We start from the raw sequence: 22,523 nt of genomic DNA on the forward strand, positions 1-22,523 counted from the left end.
AATCACAGGCAAAACAAAGAAATTATATATATCATGAGTAAAGTGATGACTATTAAAAGAACAACAGATCTAAATTGTGATCTAAATGGGAAAATATCACTGCCAAATTCTTTTAAAGCGTTGGAATGGAAAAGATGAATTTAAAATTTCATATAAATTTGTAATCATTAAGTATTATTGATAGACATAGTACAAACGTGACCACCTTAAGTTTCTTTATTCCAAAAATGTTGAAACCACCACCAAAACAAAACTGGAGCCCATGTAAAGTAATATATAATACTGTCCACTAAAATTATGCTGGAGATGAATACTTATCGATGTATAAATATGCTCACAATAGAGCAAATAATAACAGATTATAAACAATTTGCTTAATTTTATTTGTGTAACAAAAATACAGAAATTTGCTAGGAAAATAGTGAAAGAGTTATATAGAAATTGCTTTCTCATTTTTGTCCTTATATTTTATTTATTGAACATGAACTGTACAGTAGAATGAAATTTTAATGAAAAAAGTCACTGAAGAAAATATATATTAAAACATATACATCAAGTCTATACCCTAAAATTAATCCATAGTTTTAAAACTCAATTAATAAAAGAAGCTTACTAATTTTTCAGACAAATTTGTGAAGAAACTCTTCAAGGAGAATATTTTTTAAAGTTAGTAAATAATTGAAATATAAAATGATGGAATTCCATCATTTATTCTTTCAGTAAATATTCTTCCAGTAAACAAATAAGACATGGAATGAGGCACTGGAGATATAAAGTCAAACATAAATAGTCATACACTGTCTGTCCTTGAGTAGATAGAATTGGAAGATATTAATCAAATCATGATTAAAACAGTAACAAAAAATAAGTGGTGGTCAGCAAGATAAAATACTATCACCTGACAGTACAAGAATTTCAGCAATGGCTTCCTGAGGCATTAATGAATAGAAATGAACCAAGTGGAGTGAGTAGTACTTAGGGCTGGGTTTATACAATGATGTTGTCAAGGAAGAGAGCATGGCAAATAAGAGGGCATGGAAAGGAGGACATTACAGAGCAGCATAGAGGCCTCCTGCTGAAAGTAAGGGGAGTCTGATATGAGAAAAATCTGTAAAGGCAGGACCAAGTTTTTCAGTGTTTTTAAGGTCACTTTAAACTTTTCATCTTCATTCCAAGAACAGGACTACAATAAATTGTTTTAAGTATGGAGGAGGATGACATGATCAGGTTTCATTTTAAAAGATCCACCACTGTCCAGTGTAGAGGATAAATCCAATGGAGCAAGAGATCATTTAGAGAGACTAAACAGGACAAAAACAGGCAAGTATGATTCTGTTGATTCTGACTTGCAGAAATGGATAGTTTCATTCACTAGGCAAAAACCAAGGAAAGAAAAACTGGCTTGGCAGGAAGACCATGGTTTGGTTTGGAAATGGATTATAGGATCATATATTTGCATTCAAATGTCAATTAGAAAACTGTTATACATGTGGGGAACTCAGAAGAGGTCAAGCAATAAATACCTTTATTAGTAGTAAAGTTATTGGTAATGTATACTATATATGTGAATATGATCATTCAGAGAGAGAAAAACAGAGTGAAGGAGGGAGAGGGAGAGAATGAATGAATATAGGGGTGTAGAAAAAATGCGAGAATGAAGCCATAGGAAAATATAATATTAAGCTTACAAAAAGGATATAAAATAGGAACATGATAACATGGAAAAGATATGGCCCCTATATGGAATTCCAAAGAGAGCATTTGAAGAAGAAAGAAAAGATGAAGCATTGAACATTAAGATATCAATGTAAAGCAAAGAAAATAAAAGTCATCACATTTCGTGTTCATGAAGTCAGTGGCAAACTTAGCAAGACCTGTTTTGAGAGCCACAGCTCTGATGACAGATTATAGTAGGTTAAAGAACTAAGTGATGAGGAAAGGGAGAGTTGGGTAGAGTCTTTTAGAAAGATTTTCCATGAAGCTGAACAAATAGGGCAATAGTAAAGGAAGATGATCAGGTAAGGAGAGAATTCTAGACAGTTTATGTTGAGGGGTAAGATTCCAGTGTCTTTTAAAGCCTATGACAATGATCTACATTAGGAGTCAGTGAACTATAAAATATGAGCCAAATCCAGCATGCTGCCTGCTTTTGTAAATAATGTTTTATTGGAACACAGATGTGACCTTCCTTTACATATTTTCTGTGGTTGTTTTCATGCTACAATGACAGAGTTAAGTAGCTGTGACAGAGAACATATGGCCCTCAAACCCTAAAATATTTATTATCTGGTCCTTTACAGAAATATTTTGCTGGGCCCTGATCAGAATAAGGAAATAATTTGGCCTCATGAATAAGGTAAAACTACTAGAATGTCAGAGGTGAGATTATTCCTTAGGAAATGGAACACTGATATAATGCCCTATAATTTAAAAGTGATTCTCCTCTCAATTCTTTTTAAATTATGAATAAAGCTGAAAAACTTTAGTAATTATTAACAAAATAAACAATAAATAAATTAAAGAAATTTTATATATTTAAGGAATTTACATTCTTAAGGAAAAAGTGCATCTAATATCTAATGATCTCAGAGTCTGAATGTGGATTATAGGAGTATAAAGCAAAAACCTCACCTGGCTCATTTATAGTTTCTAGTACTGTGGTCCTCAGAGACTGAAGGAAAAAATACATGGCTAGAGAAGTTGTCTTAACCCGAGTCATTATTACAGAAAATAAAAATCACTATATATGTTAAATTTTTAATGGTATTAGTATTTTTCTAGGAAACTGTAATTCAACATTCTGATTCAAGGACAGCAAAAGGCAAACAAATTTGAATAAAATTTATAATGTTTTTTAGTTATTAAAATTGCAAAGGGAGTTTCCAGCGGCTGTTTTACAAATTTCAAGGAAAGGATAATATCTGTATTTTTTTAACCATCTCAGAGCAAGAAAAAGATACAAATAAGTATAACTCAAGTGATTAAATAAAGAAGAATATAGGCCCACCTCCCTTGTTAAGAGAAATTTAAAAATTGCAAACAAAATAAAAGTAAACTCAATGAAAGGTGATCTAGAAAAGAATCTTATGAAAAAAATACCATAATTAATTCCAGAAATGTCAATAACATTTAAAAATAGGAAACAAAATATATAATTTGTAAAATCAATAACTTAAAATTGGGAGGGAAAGATATGCTTCACAAAGAGAAAAAAACACAATTCCAAAAAGCCATTTGGCAAAATTGAATATCCATCCTGATAAATGTGTATTTTATGATGAGACTAGAGGTATAATGATGTGATAAATAGTATTTATCTAAAACAAAGTATTGTATCTGCTATTGAAAACACAAGCATTGAGCCTAGTATTAACCCCTATTAATGAAGATAACAATACATTTTTGTAAAATAGGTGAATGAATAAAGAGAATGATAAAATAAACAAAAACACAAAAGGCAGTCCCATTAAAATTAGGAACACAAAATGTTGCTTAAAATCACTGTAATTGTCTGATATTATTGTAAATTTAGTCAATTCAATAGAAAATTAAGAAATGTGAACTATTAAAAAATTAATGCATTTTGTATTTTTACAAAATTATTTTTGAACTAAAAATTTCAAAAAGAAATTAACTTGGTCTCTTGAAATTAATGGACTTTGTAAAAATGTTGATAATTTTTATGCATCAATACACTTAGGTTCTTATATATGCATTAGAATTTTAAAATAAAGCAAAACAACTCATCATAATGGGGACACAAAAAATAGGTAATGCAAATTGAGCCCTATGCCATTTTTATGGCATCCATAATATTTCCCTTTGACAACTGTAGAGATTTCAATTATTTCCAAGTTGATTCATAGATCCACATTGACAGTCAAAATACTGTGTGTGTGCCTCTGTGTGTGTGTGTGTGTGTGCATGTGTGTGTGTTTCAAAAGAAGGTTAAAAAGAGGGAGAATGAGGAGAGAGACATGCAAAATTTTATTTCAAATAAAAGTAGCAATAAATAACCAAGACAGTTTTTAAAAATCTATGTGGAATTTAGAAGAAGACATCTTTATAAATTATAATGTATCTTAAAACCATATGAAGGTAAAATATGTTTTTGAGTACAAGAATAGAGAGTAAATTCATGGCAAAATATAGAAACCAGACATGAATATATAATTTTACATTAATGTTATGTGAAACACTGACAAAATCTCAATTCTTTAATGAGAAAAAACAAGTTCAGTCTATATTTCACATTATATACTAATTGATATTTTTAGGTAGATTAAAGAATTAAATATAAAAATAAACCTACAGAAGAAATGATCGAAACATAGTGAATGTTTACTTACATAAAGGATGGGAAAGGCCTTTCTAAAAATAAAAGCAATGTAAGAGATCATAATGAAAACTATTGTTGACCTCATGGGCTATTCATACATCCTATTTCAAAACAAGAAATCCAACGACAGAGAATATTGCACACAAAAAAATTCTAATGCATTAGATTAAAACTGTAAATATTAAATACTAAAATATAATGTGTCAATTTGTTTAATAAAATATAATAAATAATGTTGGTGTGTATATGGGGAAAATGTTAAATCTTATACAGTGGATGTATTAATATAAGTAGATATATTTTTGAGGGAATAAGGTAATAATAATATGACTTAAGGAGTTTAAAGTTTTCATTCTTTTGGCTATGTATTTTCTCTTCGAGGAATCTAACTAAAGGAAGAGGTCACAGAAGAACTATCCTAACAGTGAAACAACTCAGCATAAATATCCAACAAAAAAGAAGGCATAAGTAAATGAGTTTAAAAATACAGTATTTTTGGAAGTAATTCTATTCATCACAAAATGTGAACTTTAAACAGTAATATATATCTATACATAGTTTTCAATGCCAAATTAATTTCATAAATACATACATTACCTGTGCACATAAGAGAAATAAAATAGCAGAATTTTTAAAGTATTATCACTGCATAGTGAAAATTGTTGACAATTGTTGTTTTATTTTTGTAAATAACCTCTTGTATTCAACATTGCATTCATTTATAATTGGAAAATAATGGAAAATAAATAAAACACATCAGGTTAATGAGCAAAATTGTACCTGTTCATATTTCAAAGTAATATTTATCTAATGATTGGTATCTATGAAATAGTAATAGTCTGAGAACACTGATTAAATAATATATTTGCATATGTAATTAGTCACCATGTTCCAATAAATTTTCAGTCATATTGTTCCAATAAATTCTCATTTCTCTTTTAGAAATGAGAAAGAGAATGGATACTATTGTCTATCTAGGCCAATGATCTTGGCCAATATTCATGTTCTGGTGCAGAATTGTATATATATTTTTGAGGAAGATGGTATGCCAAAATAAAAGGAGCATAACGTTGGAATTCTGATTTAAAGTCATTTCTTACAGTCCACTCATTTGAGAAAACACAGACAATAAGTGGACAGAGAGTCAAGAAGATTACAATTTGCAAAATATTTAAAAATTTACATTTATAATAGCATTCTTTTCTCTTTAATTTTCAAGATTGGAATCTAAGCAGTGATGCTCAAAAATTTTAAAAATAAATTCTGGTTAGAGTTCTCTAGACCAAATCCCACGAATATGAAATGGACTGACTACCTAGAACTGGAGAGGGGAGTTTGAGAATAGTAAAGTCAGGGCTTATGATTCTCTTATCATTCTTTGCTGCAGGTCAAAATCACAGTGGGAATAGCTGCCACTGAGCTGGCTTTCCTATTTCAGTGAGAAAAATGCAATCCCCAGATGGCATGGACCTACTGTCAGTACTTAATTACCAAAGACATGATAGACATAGTTACCAGAAGAGACAGTAAAGTCAAAGTGGCAATCAAAATAATTTGACTCAAGAGACCTATGCTGTTGTCTCTTTGATCATGGTATCTCTAGGCAAAAAGTACATGAGTACTATTCTGATTTGATCTGTATAGGTAGGTCAGATCTAGGTCAAGTGAACAGAAGTATAACTTGAATCACTATAACAGAGTGTCATAGCACCATAATCAATTCCCAGACTTGAGCCAATTTAAGACCAAGAAACACTGGAATGAAAGGTCAGATCCCACTGAGGAAAGATGGAACTACACTGTCAAATGTATACTCCTAATCTTCCTTCTATCCTTTCCCAAAGGGACATACAGCTATTTATCATAGTGACAGTGCATTGGCTAAGTGATGTAATCAGATTTGGGGGCTTACTGGACATAGGCTTGGAAGTGACATTAATTCCTACATATCTTAAACATCACTGTGGTCCCAGAGTTAGATTAGGGGCTCATGGTGTTTGATAGGATTTTGGCTCAGGTCCATTTTATAGTGGGTCGTCTAGTGGGTCCATGGCCCCATCCTATAGTTATGTCTCTAGTTTAAGAATACATCATTGGAAGAGAGTTTAATGACTGGAAAAAAACTGCATTTTGAAATAATTCTGCCCTTCCAATCACAAGGAAAATAACTTGTCATCTTCTCCAGAAAATAGAATTTTTTTTCTTTTGTCCGTAAGGTATTTGTTTTTGTTAAGGACCTGTACTAGTGGTGCCCTCTATTTCACAGCACACAATAGTATCACAGGAGGTACTCCATGGGGAAACTTAAAAAAAACATATATATATATATATATATATATATATATATATATATATATATTTCACATTAAAATATATTACAAGTATGTGGACAAAATTAGGATGTATATAATCATCTATTTATGCAAAAATAAGACCTCATATTATCTTCAACCAAAATACACACATCAAAGTATTTAATGTTATATATTTTTGCTAGAGAAATACCAGTTCTTTTTTAAAATACATATTAACTTCTCATTATTCATAAATGCTTTGAAGAAATTAAAACTGCCTCCACTTGTTAAGAAAATGAACTGAAGGATAATATTCAATCAGAATGGAAATTTATTAGTTGTTTCTATAACCCATTTCTTCCTTAGAGTTAATACTAATAAAACAAGTATAAATGCTACTTTCTTTGAAATGTGAATAAAATGCTCAGCCAAGAGAGTATTTTACAAATCCTGGGGTATTATTTATATATTAGTGTGTCTGGTACCCAAACTAAATTACAGCTCAGACAAGGGACTGAAAGGTCAGGTTTATTATTCACTTTAGTAAAAATGTAACCACAACACTTGTTTTGACATCAGGGAGTATTATAACCATCATTATAACTAATAATAACAATGAAAATAATACAGCCACAATGTATTTTGCATTTTTCAGTAGACAGTAGGGCTTATGGCTAATAATCATTTTTATTTACACTGAAGCTTTTTATGGAGGAGTTCCGAGTGGTTTTCAAATAGTAGCTCATTAATCATTTCAACAAGTTAGTTGGAAAGTTATTATCCCAGTTCAATAGATGGAAAAATTATATCACGGAAAGGTCAGATACATATTTACTTGTCCAATATTACAGAAGTAAAGTGAGTCAGTTTCAAATCTCTCAGACCTTTTTTTCACCCTTTGATCTAACCAGTGGACCAATGCAATTTTGGTTCATACTATGGTTTGACCATCAACCTAAAGTAGTTTAAGGCTGACCTCTCTGCTATTACTTTTACAGACCCATAAACACAGAAGGAAATAACAATTTTTCATCTGTGGAGATCATACTAAAAAAAGACTCAGACACGATTAACTTCTATTTCTTTCTTGTTTAAGTCTTATTAGAAACATTTAAGAATGTTGGTGTTGATTTAAAATTGTAAATACCAAAAACATAATAGTGCAATGCATCATAATTAAAGTTATCTGAAAGAGACAAACAATATTTTCAGGGCTTCATTTGAACATAAATGTATTTAATACGAATTACTTAAAGGAAATAAGAAATCAACTTTTTGTAATTCTTACCTCCACAAATAATCAGATCATTAGGAAAAAATGAAAGAACATATGTTTCAGTAAATGTGACTTGAAGCAAGAGGGAGGAATTAAAAAGAAGCACAAAATTTAAACTCAAAGACTTTTCTTATTTGTTTATCTGATGATATTTAATTTTAAAAGAAGACAGCAAAACAAAATTGTTATCCTTAACATGAAAATATACCGTGAATATAAATGATAAAGAATTGACTTTCTCACATAAAATAATTTCAGGTAATTTTCTTCTTTGTCTATATCATTTGCTACTCCAAAATTAGTGCCTATATAGTTTTTCACTAACGTTGAAAATGATCCGAAATTAGAATAATTTCATAGCCCTGCACATTCCTATTTAGAAGTATGTATTTGCTTATGAGATATTAAAAAAGATTGAGTTTTCTTAAATCTCTCTATATTCACTGTAGCTTGTCTGCTTTGAATATTTAAATACACAATTTTTTAAAAGTTTTTAAACTCAATTAAGATTTGAAGATTTCAACCACTGAAGTAATGAAGTAAAAATGATAATTATAAAGGAAATTTTATTTAAATATTACAGCTACCTTATTTACCTTAAAAGTTTCCCTCAAAACCAATGTGACAAAAATGTTTAATGTTCCTTACTTCCTTGTACTAGAAGAATTTATTAAAAATATAAAAGAAAAATATGGTCCTTTTTGCTAGGTTTAATGTTTATTTCTTTACCCTTCTGAGGTCTAATTCAGTAAATATATAAAAAACTGAAATAAAGGAGAGAATAGAAGTTTCCTAGAGATGGTGGTATGGGACATTCAAAAATTCAGAAAACAATCATGCTAAATTGTGGCAATACAGAGGAAACAAAATTATTTGATGTCTTTACATTTTTTAATATTTCCCCCCAATATTTACTTTTGAGGCAATTTATATGAATTGGGCAAATTAGTAAAGAATGGGGTTTATTAAAAGATATAATATATATTACTTTAATATCTGTGTGCAATATACATTTTAGCATTTTAGAAATATTTATGTGAAATATATGGGTGTTTACTTGCACCTGGTTGTTTAAATACACTTTTATTTCAAGGTTACTTTTGTATTTATCTTTATGAATACCATTTATATAATATTAAATACAAAGATTTCACTTCCATGTACAAACAATAATGCTAAATATCATAACCTTAGTATGCATGTGTTTATTACTCATTTGATACCCAGGCATTCAGTTTTGTTCAGTGTTTCCCTTTTAAGGTTATTAATAAATTTTGGACAAGATTTTTTCTGATTTTTAAAAAATATTTACACTATGACTTTAGCCTTTCATTAATCTTATAGCTTTGCTGTCATTCCATTCCCAAGCCTTAGGTTTCCAAGGATTATAATACCTAAGGTTTGACTGAAGTCCAACATCTTAGTCTTAAAAATCGTTTTCCCACATCTACATTTGCTTAAGCCTTCATTTCTCTTCACAAGGAAAGCATTATTTTTTAAACTATTTAGCAGGAGTATGAATCACAGCCTTTGGATATATTGAGGAGTTTCAAACATACTGAAGCAGTTTATGTAAAAGCCAGTGATTTGGATGCCACAGGAAATACTGTGCTTTTTCTCAACTTTCCTTAATGTGTAGTTACATTTTTAATGGCTTATTAAGTGTCTAAGAAAAATATCCTCATATTTTCTCTTTCATTTTAAGAATATTGAGATTTTATTAAATTGACCTGATGAATGATGCTTCTTTTGGTACTATAAAAAGCAATTTTAATTTTTAAAACATATTTAACATCTCTTTCATGCTTTTCGCTGCTCCGAAGACATACTAATTTTTCAAAACTCCCAGTGTCTGATGATTTACAGGTTTCCAGTGTGTCACTTTGATTTAGTGATTCATGAAACTCTAGAGACATGAAAATTCTGATGAGTCACCACATCCTCAATGCTAATATTACTGAGCAACTTCCAATGCATAAAGCTAACTATAATTGTAATTCCTGAGAATTAGGATGACTAGATTTTATACAATATAGAAAAGTCTCGAAAAGAAAAATTCTAAAATCATATGAAGATTACTGGGGTGTGTCAAAAGATGTGCATTCTTAAGACTACAGTCAGGTGTTTTCAGCTTGGAATCTTATTAAAACTCTGTCCATGAGGTGCTAATACAAAGTTACTCTTAAGAAAGGAATGGGATCTTTTACTCTCAGTTTAAAATCTTTCCTTAATTAAGAATGTCAGGCATTCTTGGAAGCTGTCACCCTTCACTACTGCCATTTGCAGATTCTACAAAAAATTCTTTTCACATTGATTTTAATTGAATCAAATTCATCCACATTCTGTGTGTGCTTGCATGCATGCTAGGTGTACGCATGCATGCATGATACATATGTTCTCCTCAAGCAAAAAGAAACTATACTGTTCCTGACAATGAATATACCTAGTTCAGTTTTCCCTCCAGACCCCATCTCACTTTTGCAGTCCTGGGAACGCCCACAGAGAGTTTACAAAGTTTACGAGTCTGAGCAAAACCTTGAGTTGGAATATATTGTGCTAGTCATATACACTCATTTAGTGATGGGTCACAGAGAAATTAGTGGCGAGCCCAAAGTCACACCAAAAATGGCAATGTGTAGTTTACATTCTGCTTTTTGAAATAAAAATAACATTAAAAAAAGACTATCTAGACCTGAGATTCCTACAGTTTTAGAGGTTTAAACATTTACCTTAAGACGTATGTTCCTAACAGATTCTGGTAACTAGAACCCAAGTTTCTTTCCCTAGTACTTCAAATGTCCAAAATAGATAAGAATTTTAATGGAAACATATTTATATTCTCTCTCTGTACATGAACACATACACATACAAACACACACATATATACACACATAAATATAATTTACATGAATATACAAAGTAAAGTTTCAGTCATAACATACTGACATAACACAGTGGTACTCAGCCCTCAAATGAAGTTTATTTTCTATAGTTTTGTATTGGTAAGGTATAAACTAAACTCAAGGATACTGGGCCTGCTTCACATAGAAATCCTCATTGAACATATTACACATTTTAGTTCTCATAAATTTATTTAGTATGCTTTAAAATGTCAGTATCTAAAGTATAGAAAGAAGTTAATAATCCCTCCTAAATCAATAGTTTGGACCTGACATAATATATTCAATAAATATAAACTTGGAAATGGTCTATGCCACCCACTGCACAGCAGTGAAAGAAAATAATTTAAGCCCAATTATAACCATTATATTTTACTTGATTTTGAAGGGTTATAACTAAAATATCAAATATTTGGAAAATCTGTGTCTAATGTCACCTATAGTTTCATTTTCCTAATGGCAGCACTCTTCACATTATGGGATCATTAAACTTAATATTTCAATTAGTTAACTTTTAAAATACTTGGAATGGAGGATTTCCTTAGAGACCACTTTCATTTATTCATTCATTTAAAGGTTTTATCAATTTCAGTTTTTTTAATTTACAAGACAAACCTGAAGTGTTCTCTCTTCTTCCATACTCACAATAATTAGTTTTATAAAGGTCTTTGCTTTTTTCAGTTAATACAACATATCCTAGAAAAACCAAGTATTCAAAATTGTTCTGTATAATTTTCAAGTAAAATTTTGGTGTGCAAAACAAAGTACCTTCATAAGTCTTATAATATTTTTTAGTGCGATAGAGCTATGCAAAGTACCACAAACTATTTTCAAAAGTACCTCTTTATAATTTTCTCTTTTAATAATACCTTACTAAGGTTCAGGCAAAGCTGTATCCTTCTGGCTTGAAGTTCTCCTTCCTGAGCACATATTGAGGAAAGGCAAATTAAATGATTCAGTTCAACCATACACACTGTTCCACTCAAAGTATGATGATTGAGATGTGTGTATCTTTTAGAATTGTGCCATACATCATATTAATTATTCACAACTATCTACTCTATTCTTCTTTTATAGATATGAGAGATTTTTACTGCCTAAGGTATTATAATATCCTCCTTCAATGTATTAACCTAGGATGTGCACATGGACTTCAAAGTTAAAACTTATAAAGAATAGAGCCAAAGTTACTCACTTATTGAGCTGTATCCTATATTTTATATTTGTATGTTAGCTCAGAGACACCATTCTAGTTAGGGATCTTCATGTTTTTATTTTCTTAAAATAAATAGATAAAATGGATATGTGAATGATACTTAGATCGTGATAACTAAATATATCAGTTGTATTTAGTGGAATTTTCGATTTAATGCAGTTTGTTTTCAAGGCACTTAGTGCTATGTTTCCTAGTTACGTATTTATGGCTTTCTTGAGTAAAGTTTGGTGTTGAATTTAAAAAAAGACTACCTCACAAAATTGTATTATAAATATATTAATTACTATTTTTTAAGCATTGATATGTGAGGTTTACAAAAGCAACAGCAGACTAAAACTCAGCACACCTGTATAGTCCTAAAAGGATTGGACAAATCACTCCTCTCTCTTGGCTTCATTTTGTAGAGAAATTTTCTCAACAGGAGAAATTTTACTCTATGGTGACAAAGACATAAGGGTAAATTATGTTTCTCACTGCAATTTCTAAGAATTTGCTTTTTCTCATTTCTTATATCCACCTCTAACTGTAATAGACTATCCTGTCAAAACGGTGGAGTGGTGGCTCAATGTTTGTATGTGTTTGTGTTTGAAAACAGGTTAATATTCACTCAAATGTAGCTTTATTACACCCCTTGAGTTAATGGTCTTATATGTATAACCTACCATTCCCCATGTTTTAGGGCATGGAGAGTTTGATCTACTTCAGCAAAGTTTGCCATTTCAACTTTCTTCATTACAATATTTAATTATTTTCCTCATTATTTAATGTCTTAACAGCACATTCAACTCCAATAATGCCACTGCAATTTCATGACCATAAACTCTTCTCTACATAATATACATAGTATCAAAATGTGATTTGAAACACACATTTTTTTATGGAGTAAAACATATTTTTTTATTTTGTTCTTACATTACTGTACTCAAATCCTAGTTCCTTCAGAATCTTTCTTCTCTGTTGGTGATTATAATAAATAAAAATTACCTTCCTACTACCAAAGTCAAGAGAAAATGAATGTACTTGGATTTTCCTTTCCTTTTTGTATTACAACACTTTAAGAGGATCTCAAAATATAAAGAGAATCTAAAATAAATAGATGAGCTTGCCTTACTAATATTCATATATATTGTATAAACTTCAGCCTACAATAAAAGCATCGAGACTTGTTAAGACTCTTATATAAGATATTTTATTCTCTTTAATTTTTAAGGTCAATTGTTTAGGCAGGTTTCTTTCAGGGGTGTTTTACTGGGATTACTTTTCTTATTTTCAACTACACACAAAAAGGAGAATATGAACTCTATGAAAAATAGCTTAGTATTCCACATTCTACTGGGTTGGAGAATATTTCAAACTCAGTGCTTGGTCTGAAAATGTTTCATCAGCATCTGCCTTTAGGACTACCTTTAGGAAAGACTGGGTATACATTATCAAAGAGCAAATTATCTGTTTCAACTATTCTAACTAGTAATAAAAAGGGAAAATACTCATTAAATCCTCACTAAAACTTTCCTTTGAAAAACAAACCATCTAAAATCATATATAAGACAACACCGTGCCAGAACTTACTTTCTCTCTTTACTATTTTATTCCAGCAACAAGGCCTTAGCGGTCACCATCTTTGTACTTTTTGATCAACTTTACCAAGCAAAGAATAATTTGCATCCAGTACTACTTATCAACAAGTTGGAAATCTGTGACTCTTTTCTATGCATAAGCAAGTTACTGTAAGTGATCTTTAAAATTAAATAATCAGAAACTGGATCCCAACTTAAATGTCATGTAAATGAAAAACAGGTAACATGGTATGCCTTCATTTGAAGCTAATGTTACAATAAGGGAAAATACCCAGAACTCAAATCTCTCTCTTTTTATTTATAAATACTTGCATCACTTAGTTTTGGATAAGTTTCACAAGATATACATGATTTCTGTTGGGGATGACAGCAACATTGACAAACAGTCCCTGTTATGCCTGTCATTATATTATTGCTAAATCATCCACAATATCAGGACCTGATTTTAGTTACCAGGGACATAGCCAAAACACGGATTTTAAGTTCATTCTGATTACATACAAATAGCCAGCACTTAATAAAACCTATGAAAAGTGATCTATGTCCAGTAATTAAAAAAAAGGAAGGAAGAATGGAAGGAAGGAACCAAAAGGAACCAAGGCAGGAAGGAAGGAAGGAAAGAAGAAAGAAAGACATCTTTAAAAGCCTAACACAATTACACAGTAGGCCTGTGACATTCTCTATGCTGGTATCACTACTAAAGGGCAAGTAACATGGAAAGTTATCCCTGTGAGATCCCTGTTGCATGCTTTAATTATAACTAAAAATTTACAACAAAATCAACCCTTGGGTAAATTGCTCTTTGGTTTAAATCTTCATTACCTCCTGGGATTTTGGTAAAATCACTTTGTTTTTAAATTAAGCTGGTCCCTCCTTCTTTACTCCATTACAGAAGTCAAACAACAAGAACCAGACATTAATTTTAGAATGAAAAAGTTTTGTATGTATGTGTGTTTGTAAGTCCAACTCTGTATACAAACTGTTTAAAAAAAAAAAAACAGATGTTTTAACATAGTGCTTTATTCCAACTTAATCTCATCCTTGAATGAACTTCCTTCAAGTTTCAACCATTAAAAAAATAAACAAAACAGTCAATTTCCTGGTGGTTGTAATTTAATTAAGTAACCTTTCACACTGAGCAAAAACCCAAAAGCAAAAGGGTCATTAATCTTTCTAGTGATTAGAGACACCTCTAGAGCTTCAAACATTTACCTCTCCTTCCCCGCAGTAGAAATGCTTTTAGGAGGATCATGGTTCATACCTCGCATTCCCTGGAGCCAGAGATGGTATATGTGCAGGGCCCAGATCCATTAACGGATATATCCATGGTCTCAGAGTTTGTAGGCTTGTAGTCCACATAATACTCCTGTAAAGGGGAATTCATTTGTCTTTCAGACTCTCTGGTCTTTTTCCGCCGCCTCTTCATAAGAGAGTGTTGCTGAAGTTGTTTCATGCTGGCTGGGTAGCGTTTCCAAGACACATAGATTACCAAGAGGATCATGGCCACCGAGAGAAACAGAGCCACACTCCCTGCAATAATTTTGTGAAAGGAAACATGCTCATACTCTTGCTCTGTGCCAGGAATCTGAAACCCAGGGGAAGGGCTTGGTGTTTCAAGGGTGGGCTGGGTGGGGTCAGATTTGGAAAATGTAGGTTTAGGGATAATCAGAGGCTTCTGGGGTGTTTGGGGTACCAGGTGTGATTTCTCTGTGTTGACCACCTGAACTTCTGAGCAGATATTATAGGTTTCCACTGCATCACTAACCTTCTCACCCTGGATATGCTTAGGTCCTGCACATATCATGGTGCTTTCCTTATTTCCTTTGAAATTCTTAAGCCAATAAAATAGAGGACAAATGCTCCGACTGCATTCCCACATATTTCCAGACAAAGTGATGGATATTAATGATATCCACGCATTGACAGTTTCCTGTGAGATGTTGGTAAGCTTGTTGGAATCCAAATTCAATTTCTGCAAGTTGGGTAGACATTTAAATGTGCCCGGCTCAATTCCTTGGATGTCATTCCCTGATAAATCCAAGTTGTGTAAGGAACTCCAAGTCCATGTCAAGCCTTGGCTAATGGAACGAATCCTGTTCCACTGTAAGTAAATTGAGCGGAGATTGAAGAGACGTGGAAAATGAGCAAAATTGATCTTGGAAAACTGATTGTGCTCCAAGTGCAGCTCCTTCAACTTCAAGAGGCCAGCGAAAGCATTTCGGGACAAGCTTCGAAGACGATTATAACCCAAATCCAGAAAGTCAAGATTTCGACAGTCTTGAAAAACTCTTATTGGCACAGTCTTTAATGAGTTAGATCTCAAGTGCAAAATGATGAGTTTCCGAAGACCTTTAAATTGTTCAGATTGCAATGTCTGAAGTTTATTGTAGGAGAGATCCAGATTGCGGAGATTGGGAACTGGGTGAAATGTTTTATTGTGCAGATAGGTAATTTTGTTGGAGCTTAGAATTAATTCTTTCAGTCTACGGATCCCTTGAAATGCATCTTCATCCACTGAGCTAATGTAATTATGGTCAAGATAAAGCCATATAAGCTGGTTAAGGCCGGCAAACTGATTGGATTTGAGTTTCTGAATGCTGTTGAACCTTAGTGATAAGCCTTGTGACCCTCCAGAAATGTTCTCAGGGATATCTGCGAAAGCATGAGACTCACAGTATACAATTTTGCCATCACATCTGCAGTTCTTTGGGCAAGCTCTCTGAGCCCCCGTGAGCATAACAAGCAGCAGTGTAGGAAGTAGCACTAGCACCACACGCATGCCTCTCAGCTGCGTAATTAAACGGAAACCTACAATATTAAAAAAAAAATGCACATTGTAAAGCTATTAATATAAATCACCGCCAGCTTACCAATATCAGAGGCATTCCATCTAGTGCAGTAATGGGACAGTAGATTTAAGAACACTGTGTTCAACATCTGAAGTCTTATTTTCTTCAGTGTTGCATGTTTGCTATTCAGGTTTCCTTCTTTCTTCCTTGGTTTTCAAATCACCACTGTGCCGTGGAACTAAGAAAAGCCTTCCTGAGTTTCAGGAGTTCATATATTCATCAACACTGAAAAGCACACAGCCTGTCTTACCACTTAATGCCAACATTTTGATAATGATAATATTTGGGTAGTCATTCTGTTGAACATCAGCACCAAAAGGAGTATCAAGTCTTCTGGTAATGCAAAACTGTAACTTAGAAAATCCCATACTTGGACATCTTTCCTAGTTGAGCAAACAGGCTTTGATTTGACAAAAGAGCTTTAGTAAGCTGTCAGGATAACCCAAGTTTGCCCTGACTGAAATTGTATCCTTCTTGCATAATGGAATAACAATACAGGAGCTCTGAACAAACGGCACTGGGACTAGTATGAGCACCAATGAAGCATGGTATGAAGACTGCTAACAGTGTGAGGTACTCTCAATGTGTTAATAGCATACAGGCTCTCAACATTCAGGAAGATCTGCCTACCGTGGTGGCTCTCCTGCCCAGTGATACATCAGCTCAGAGCCCTAACTACTGATAACGCAGAACATATCAAAGTTAAGACTGTCAAATTCTTATAAATATTTGCATAACATACAAAATAATTTTGTGTAATACTGGTTTTGCTGTTATTTTTAACATAGCTCCTTTTGCAAATTCGGGGAATAAACAAGGAGAGAAGCAATAGATGACCACCTCCCCCCATTTCCATCCCGACCTCAAATTTCTCAGACTTTTTTTTCCCCTCCTCTATCTCTATTAACTTCTGAAAACCTGCAAAGTTGCAATGTATTGGCACTTGTGCTGCATTTCCAAGTCATAGAATGTTAAGGGACTTCTTTCCTCTGTCAACAGTAGATTTATTATTTCTTAGCGGTAGGGGTAAAAAAAAAAAAAAACCTGTGTGCTGCAGTTTATCTTAAATATTCCTATTTTAAGCAAAAGGCAATCAGCCAAACCTCTAATCAAAAAGCTCTCCTTCTTTTACTCAACCAGTTTGTTGCTGTTGTTGTTGTTGTTTTTTAATTTGAAATCCGATCTTGCTCTCTGTCCTCTTGCCAGTTACAATCTCATTGAAATACATTCCAGCTCTTCCAGACAGGAGAAAGGGGGGAAAAAAGCCAGTCACACTTGAGAAAATAAGACTGGCAAATGACTGCTGGAAATTTGGAAGCTGTGTTTAGGATATAGCTTCAGAGATAAAACAAACCCTTGAGCGACCTCTGATAAAGTAACGACCCCACCCCTGCACGCGCACACACACACACACACACACACACACACACACACACACGCAGTAAAGTGTTAACAATCTTCCTGACAGGGACCAGAAATACAAGCGTGGTTAATATTATCAAGAAATAGAAGCAAACACAATATTTATCTCAGGCTCAATTCCCAAGCTGTGGAAACGCATACACAAGAGACAGTCTTAAAGATATTTCTTTAGAGTCTGTTTAAGTCCGTGTTATGCATTTACAGATTTAAAAAGAAAAAACTACTAAAAGGAAAACGATCTAAAAATATAATAGCAACTATACTGAGTCAACTGGCAAACTCAGAGGCTGCTGCTTTTTGCCTGTTTCCCCGTCTTTTATCAGCTAATGCCACGACTGAGAATAGGAAGCCAAGAGGATCAGCTTCGCTAAGAAGGAAACAACAAAAGTTCACTTACCCATCCTTTGTCATCCAAAAGCGGTTCCCCCCTCTCTCAGCTTTCTTCTTATTCGGTCTCTCGTGCTGAAACCACCAGCACCTTCATGACACAGTGCGGCTGTCATTCACACCATTCTGATCCCGCATGTGAGCTAGCAGCCCCATACAAACTTCCCCGGAGAGGACAGGCAAAAAATATATATACATATATGAAAAAAAAAATCAGAATGGGGTGGGATGGGGGGGCAGGGAAAAGGAAGCCCGTGGGGGGGGGGAGGGGGAGGGCCTCTAAGCTCTGAGGACCATTGTGTAATTCACCAGAGACCCATCAGCAGTAATTGGCAATCTGTGCAAAAAAGCTACAGCCCATTTCGAAGGTAACCAACTTCTCTGTAAAAAGAGAGGCAAAAAAAAAAAAAAAAAAAAGAAAGAAAGATAATCTTCAGAATACCTGGCATTCCTTATTGTGCTGGCTTTTGCCATTCCCAGATAAAGCAATTCATCCTCTGGATTTTCAGTTCTTGAAGCAAGTAGGCCTCCTGTGCTGTTTGAGACCCCAGTTTAAAAGCTATGCAGGCTAGGTTTATCCATTTAGCTGGTCAGGTTTAAAGTGTTTTGTAGCTGTGCTGAGAGGCAGCCCTTGTCTAATTCAGAAGGCTTTCCAGAGACTGATGATGCTCAGAGCTTGTTGGTGCTAATGCTTGAGTTTGTGATACACTGAGTGCCCTCCGCTGGAGAAAACAGATTGCACATTAAAGACGGGAACAAGTGAGCCTGTCAGTGGTGTGCAGCCTTCTCTTCTCAGAAAGGGAAATTAAAGGCACAGGATCACTTTTTTCTCTCTCCAATAATATATATATTATGAAAGGGTTATGCCAAGGAGTTCCATTCAGTGATATCAAATATTAAGTAAAATGCTGGCTAAATATTACACAATTAGCAGTTTTTAAAGTTGCCTGGGGCTGTTTTTTTCTCTGCACATAACACAAATTTATTATCTTTTTTTCCAACAGAAATCATTTGAGCTTCATTTTTGTTGCTGTCAATTTGTTTTTTTTTTAACATATTCTTAAGCAAACCACATAGAGAAGCAATCTTAACTCCAAGGAAATATAATGAGATCACTTTCAAAGATAGTTACTTAAAAATTTTAGGTCTAATTTTTAAATTCCCAACTTTTGATCATTAGATACATTCTGCAGTTTTGCACATCTTATTAAAGAGTCTGGATCATTGCTTTCTTAAAGTGTGTATTCTTAGAGTTAAAGCAGGTATCTCTAATACTTTATTACCAAATCTTCAGGTAACTAGGAGATACTAAATGTTACTTAGATGAGAGTATTATTCCAGAGTATAATTGACATCCTTTGTGCAGTCACTATATTTGAAAGTTGTCTACAATAATGCAATTTTTTTCTTATGCAAGTTACTTATACAATTTCAGAAAAACAAAAAACATGTGAGTTCTATATCACTGCTGTATTTCTCTAAAATTTGGAAAACATCCTCACAATTAGGAAGGATGAAATGATGAAATGCTTGCAATATGTAGTTTAAAAAGCCTATGCTTTCCATCAACTTGCATTGGACTTTGAGAAAAAATAAAGATGCATCACCGTCCATTTTGTTTCTCTTAGTTACTTGTTTATTACACAATCCTCTGGCAGATAATTTTTTGAACCATCCAAAAGAATGAACCAATGTTACACAGAGAGAGACTGCTAGAGAAGATTACTAACCTCATTGCCAAAATATCAATAAGGAGGGCTTATCATATAAATAACATAAATAATTTGACTCCAATTAGGCGTAGGCTGTAACAAGCAATTATCTAATTACTAAGGTTTTTCAAGGAACAGATAGGGAAAATATGTCCCACCAAATATATCCCTTTCTCATTAACTGATACTTGAATTTCTATTTTAGAAATGTATACTTTTGGCTTAAGGCTTAATACCTATTGAAATGCAAATGAACACCCAAAGAGGCAATTTTATTAGGTTAATGAAAGAGGTAAACCTTTCTAAGGAAATAAACATAAGTGATACATATATAATTTGTTCATAGTAGTATATTTTACATGGAAAGAAACACTTCACCCACATATTCAACAATAGAGGGTCACGTTAGAAAAATTAATACATTGATGATTAGAACACATGCTGCCATTAAAATTAAAATAAAATACTTGCATTTGCTGACAGGGAGTGATGACCACAATGTATAAAGCAGGGTGAATAGAGGCAGAGAACACAGGGACTGAAGGATGATTAGAGATTCCATTTTTATACATATTTTTATTTGGACATGGGGGCAAAATAAAATGTACAGAGTAGATTTTCCTGGGAGATGAATTTTGTATGAATTTCATCTTTTAAGGGTTTTTTTTGGTCTATTTGCATTTTCTTTTTTAAATATGATGACTATGTGATACATGTAACATGTATGCACATGTACATATGCTTGTGCACGTATGTGTATATTTTCCTTTATTTGAATATAAGATATGAGAACAGCATTTGGTAGGGTATTGGAAAAATCCAATGCTGTTACCCACATTTATGGTGTCATAACCAACTAAAATGCAAGTTTTCTTTGAAGTACTAAGATCTAATAGATGCCAAATTCCAAAGCAGATACTAAATCACATGCAGATTTTATAAAGGATTTTGTCAAAAATCAATTATACACTGTGATTCTTGAACACACTTTGAGGGCACAAAAGTGCCAAGACAGTTAAGAGGGACAAAAGATGTTATAAGGAGGACTTCTTCAGAAAGGGTTGTCCTGGTATCACTTACATGTGTGTACACACACACACCCTTCACCCAAGGGAACTAGGATGGTGTATCTACACCTTAGCTTAATTGTTGTATGTTAAAAATAAGATAAAAGGCCCAAAATTGGGTTACTTATGTTAAGCCTCATATAGCCAAACCAGGATTTAACTTAATGACAGTTTTGGCCACTCCCAGAAACAGAGTCTTAAACCAGCCAATAAGGAAACAGTCAACACCAGTAAGGTCATCTGCCTGATAGACCCCTATATTCCCTCAAGGAAAGTGACCTTGCCACAACTAACCTGCCTTTTTGTAATATATCTTTGCCCTCTTCCCTTTGGTCTATAAGATACTTTCATTTTTATGGCTTCTTCCCTTTCTATCTGCTAGATGGAATGCTCCCCAATTGATAAATCACTGAATAATGGCAATAAGATCTTTAGAACTGATGGAGTTGAATTTTGGTTTAAATGTTTTGATGGCAGTGATGGGATCTAAAGGAAACGTGTGTATTTGGGGGCTAACAAGAAACATAGGCACTGTAACTCATGAATCCTTTGAATTCTTTGTCCTTCTTGCCATTTTCCAGGGCCACAGGTAAGTTCCTCGCAGTTCTGAGTTCTGCTCTCTTTGCACTGAGCTCTTGATCTAATTGGCTTTCTAAGGGCCTCTAGGTGGCTCAGGCAGATGGGCACCTGACTTGATTTTGGCTCAGGTCATGGGATTGAGCCCTATGCCAGGCTCCACACTGAGCATGGAGCCTGCTCAGGACTGACTGACTGACTGACTGACTGACTCTCTCTCTCTCCTTCCCTCTGTTCCTCTTACTTTCAGTCTATCTCAAATAAATAATCATAATCATAATGGTCATAATTGCCTTTCTGGTCCAGGATAGGTCAGCTTAAGGTAACAGTTTCACCAGAACCTCAGCCCCTAGACTTTAGTTCAATCCCCAGATGCCATTTGGGAACTCCTGGTAGTTAAGTGTACAGTTTTTCATTTGATTGGAATCTCAGTTTACAGTCCCCATTGGTTGGGTTGTTTTCTCATTTCTCAGTTCCACATGGGAAATTGCTAGTGGGGCACAAAATACCATCTCTTGTCCAGCTTACTGTTGATTTCTGTTAATGGGCACATAAGGTAAAAGTCACTGCTAATGGGAATCATGGAAGCCATAGCTACAAAATTGGTGGGCGACATGGGTGAAACATTTAAAGCTGTTAGAGCACTTGCCACCTAACTCTAAGACTTTCATGTTAGGATTAGGTGGCCATGGAATGGGTTAGAATGCATTAGGTCACATGCCAACCTCAAGAAAATTTCCATGTAATGAGGTACACTATAAAATGCTACATAATCCTGAAGCCAGTGATACATTCCTGTTAGGTATTATTAACTTTGCTCTGAGAGACCCAAGGCATACCTAAAAGAAATAGGATCCTTACATCCCAAAGATTTGAGAGTGGGCCTCTGGCACACCTGCTTATTTTAT

At 33.5% G+C, this 22,523-nt stretch overlaps 1 protein-coding gene across 2 annotated transcripts in view; it reads right to left on the reverse strand.

Moving 5' to 3' along the window:
- Window positions 1-18,917, reverse strand: part of LRRTM4 (leucine rich repeat transmembrane neuronal 4) — a 672,677-nt gene extending 653,760 nt beyond the window's left edge. The window contains exons 1-2 of one of the 2 annotated variants that reach the window (XM_029937688.1): window positions 18,703-18,917; window positions 14,864-16,410 (exon numbers count right to left, since the gene is read on the reverse strand). In XM_029937688.1, the coding sequence (XP_029793548.1) occupies window positions 14,864-16,410; window positions 18,703-18,709 (1,554 nt within the window). In that variant the 5' untranslated portion in view covers window positions 18,710-18,917. Of the gene's footprint in view, window positions 1-14,863; window positions 16,411-18,270; window positions 18,423-18,702 lie in introns of those variants that run through there. The other variant, XM_029937689.1, reaches the window with a different exon arrangement.
- Between the last annotated feature and the right edge of the window lie 3,606 nt (window positions 18,918-22,523).

Source organism: Suricata suricatta, chromosome 4 (genome assembly GCF_006229205.1).
Source record: "Suricata suricatta isolate VVHF042 chromosome 4, meerkat_22Aug2017_6uvM2_HiC, whole genome shotgun sequence".
Lineage (NCBI taxonomy): Eukaryota > Metazoa > Chordata > Mammalia > Carnivora > Herpestidae > Suricata > Suricata suricatta.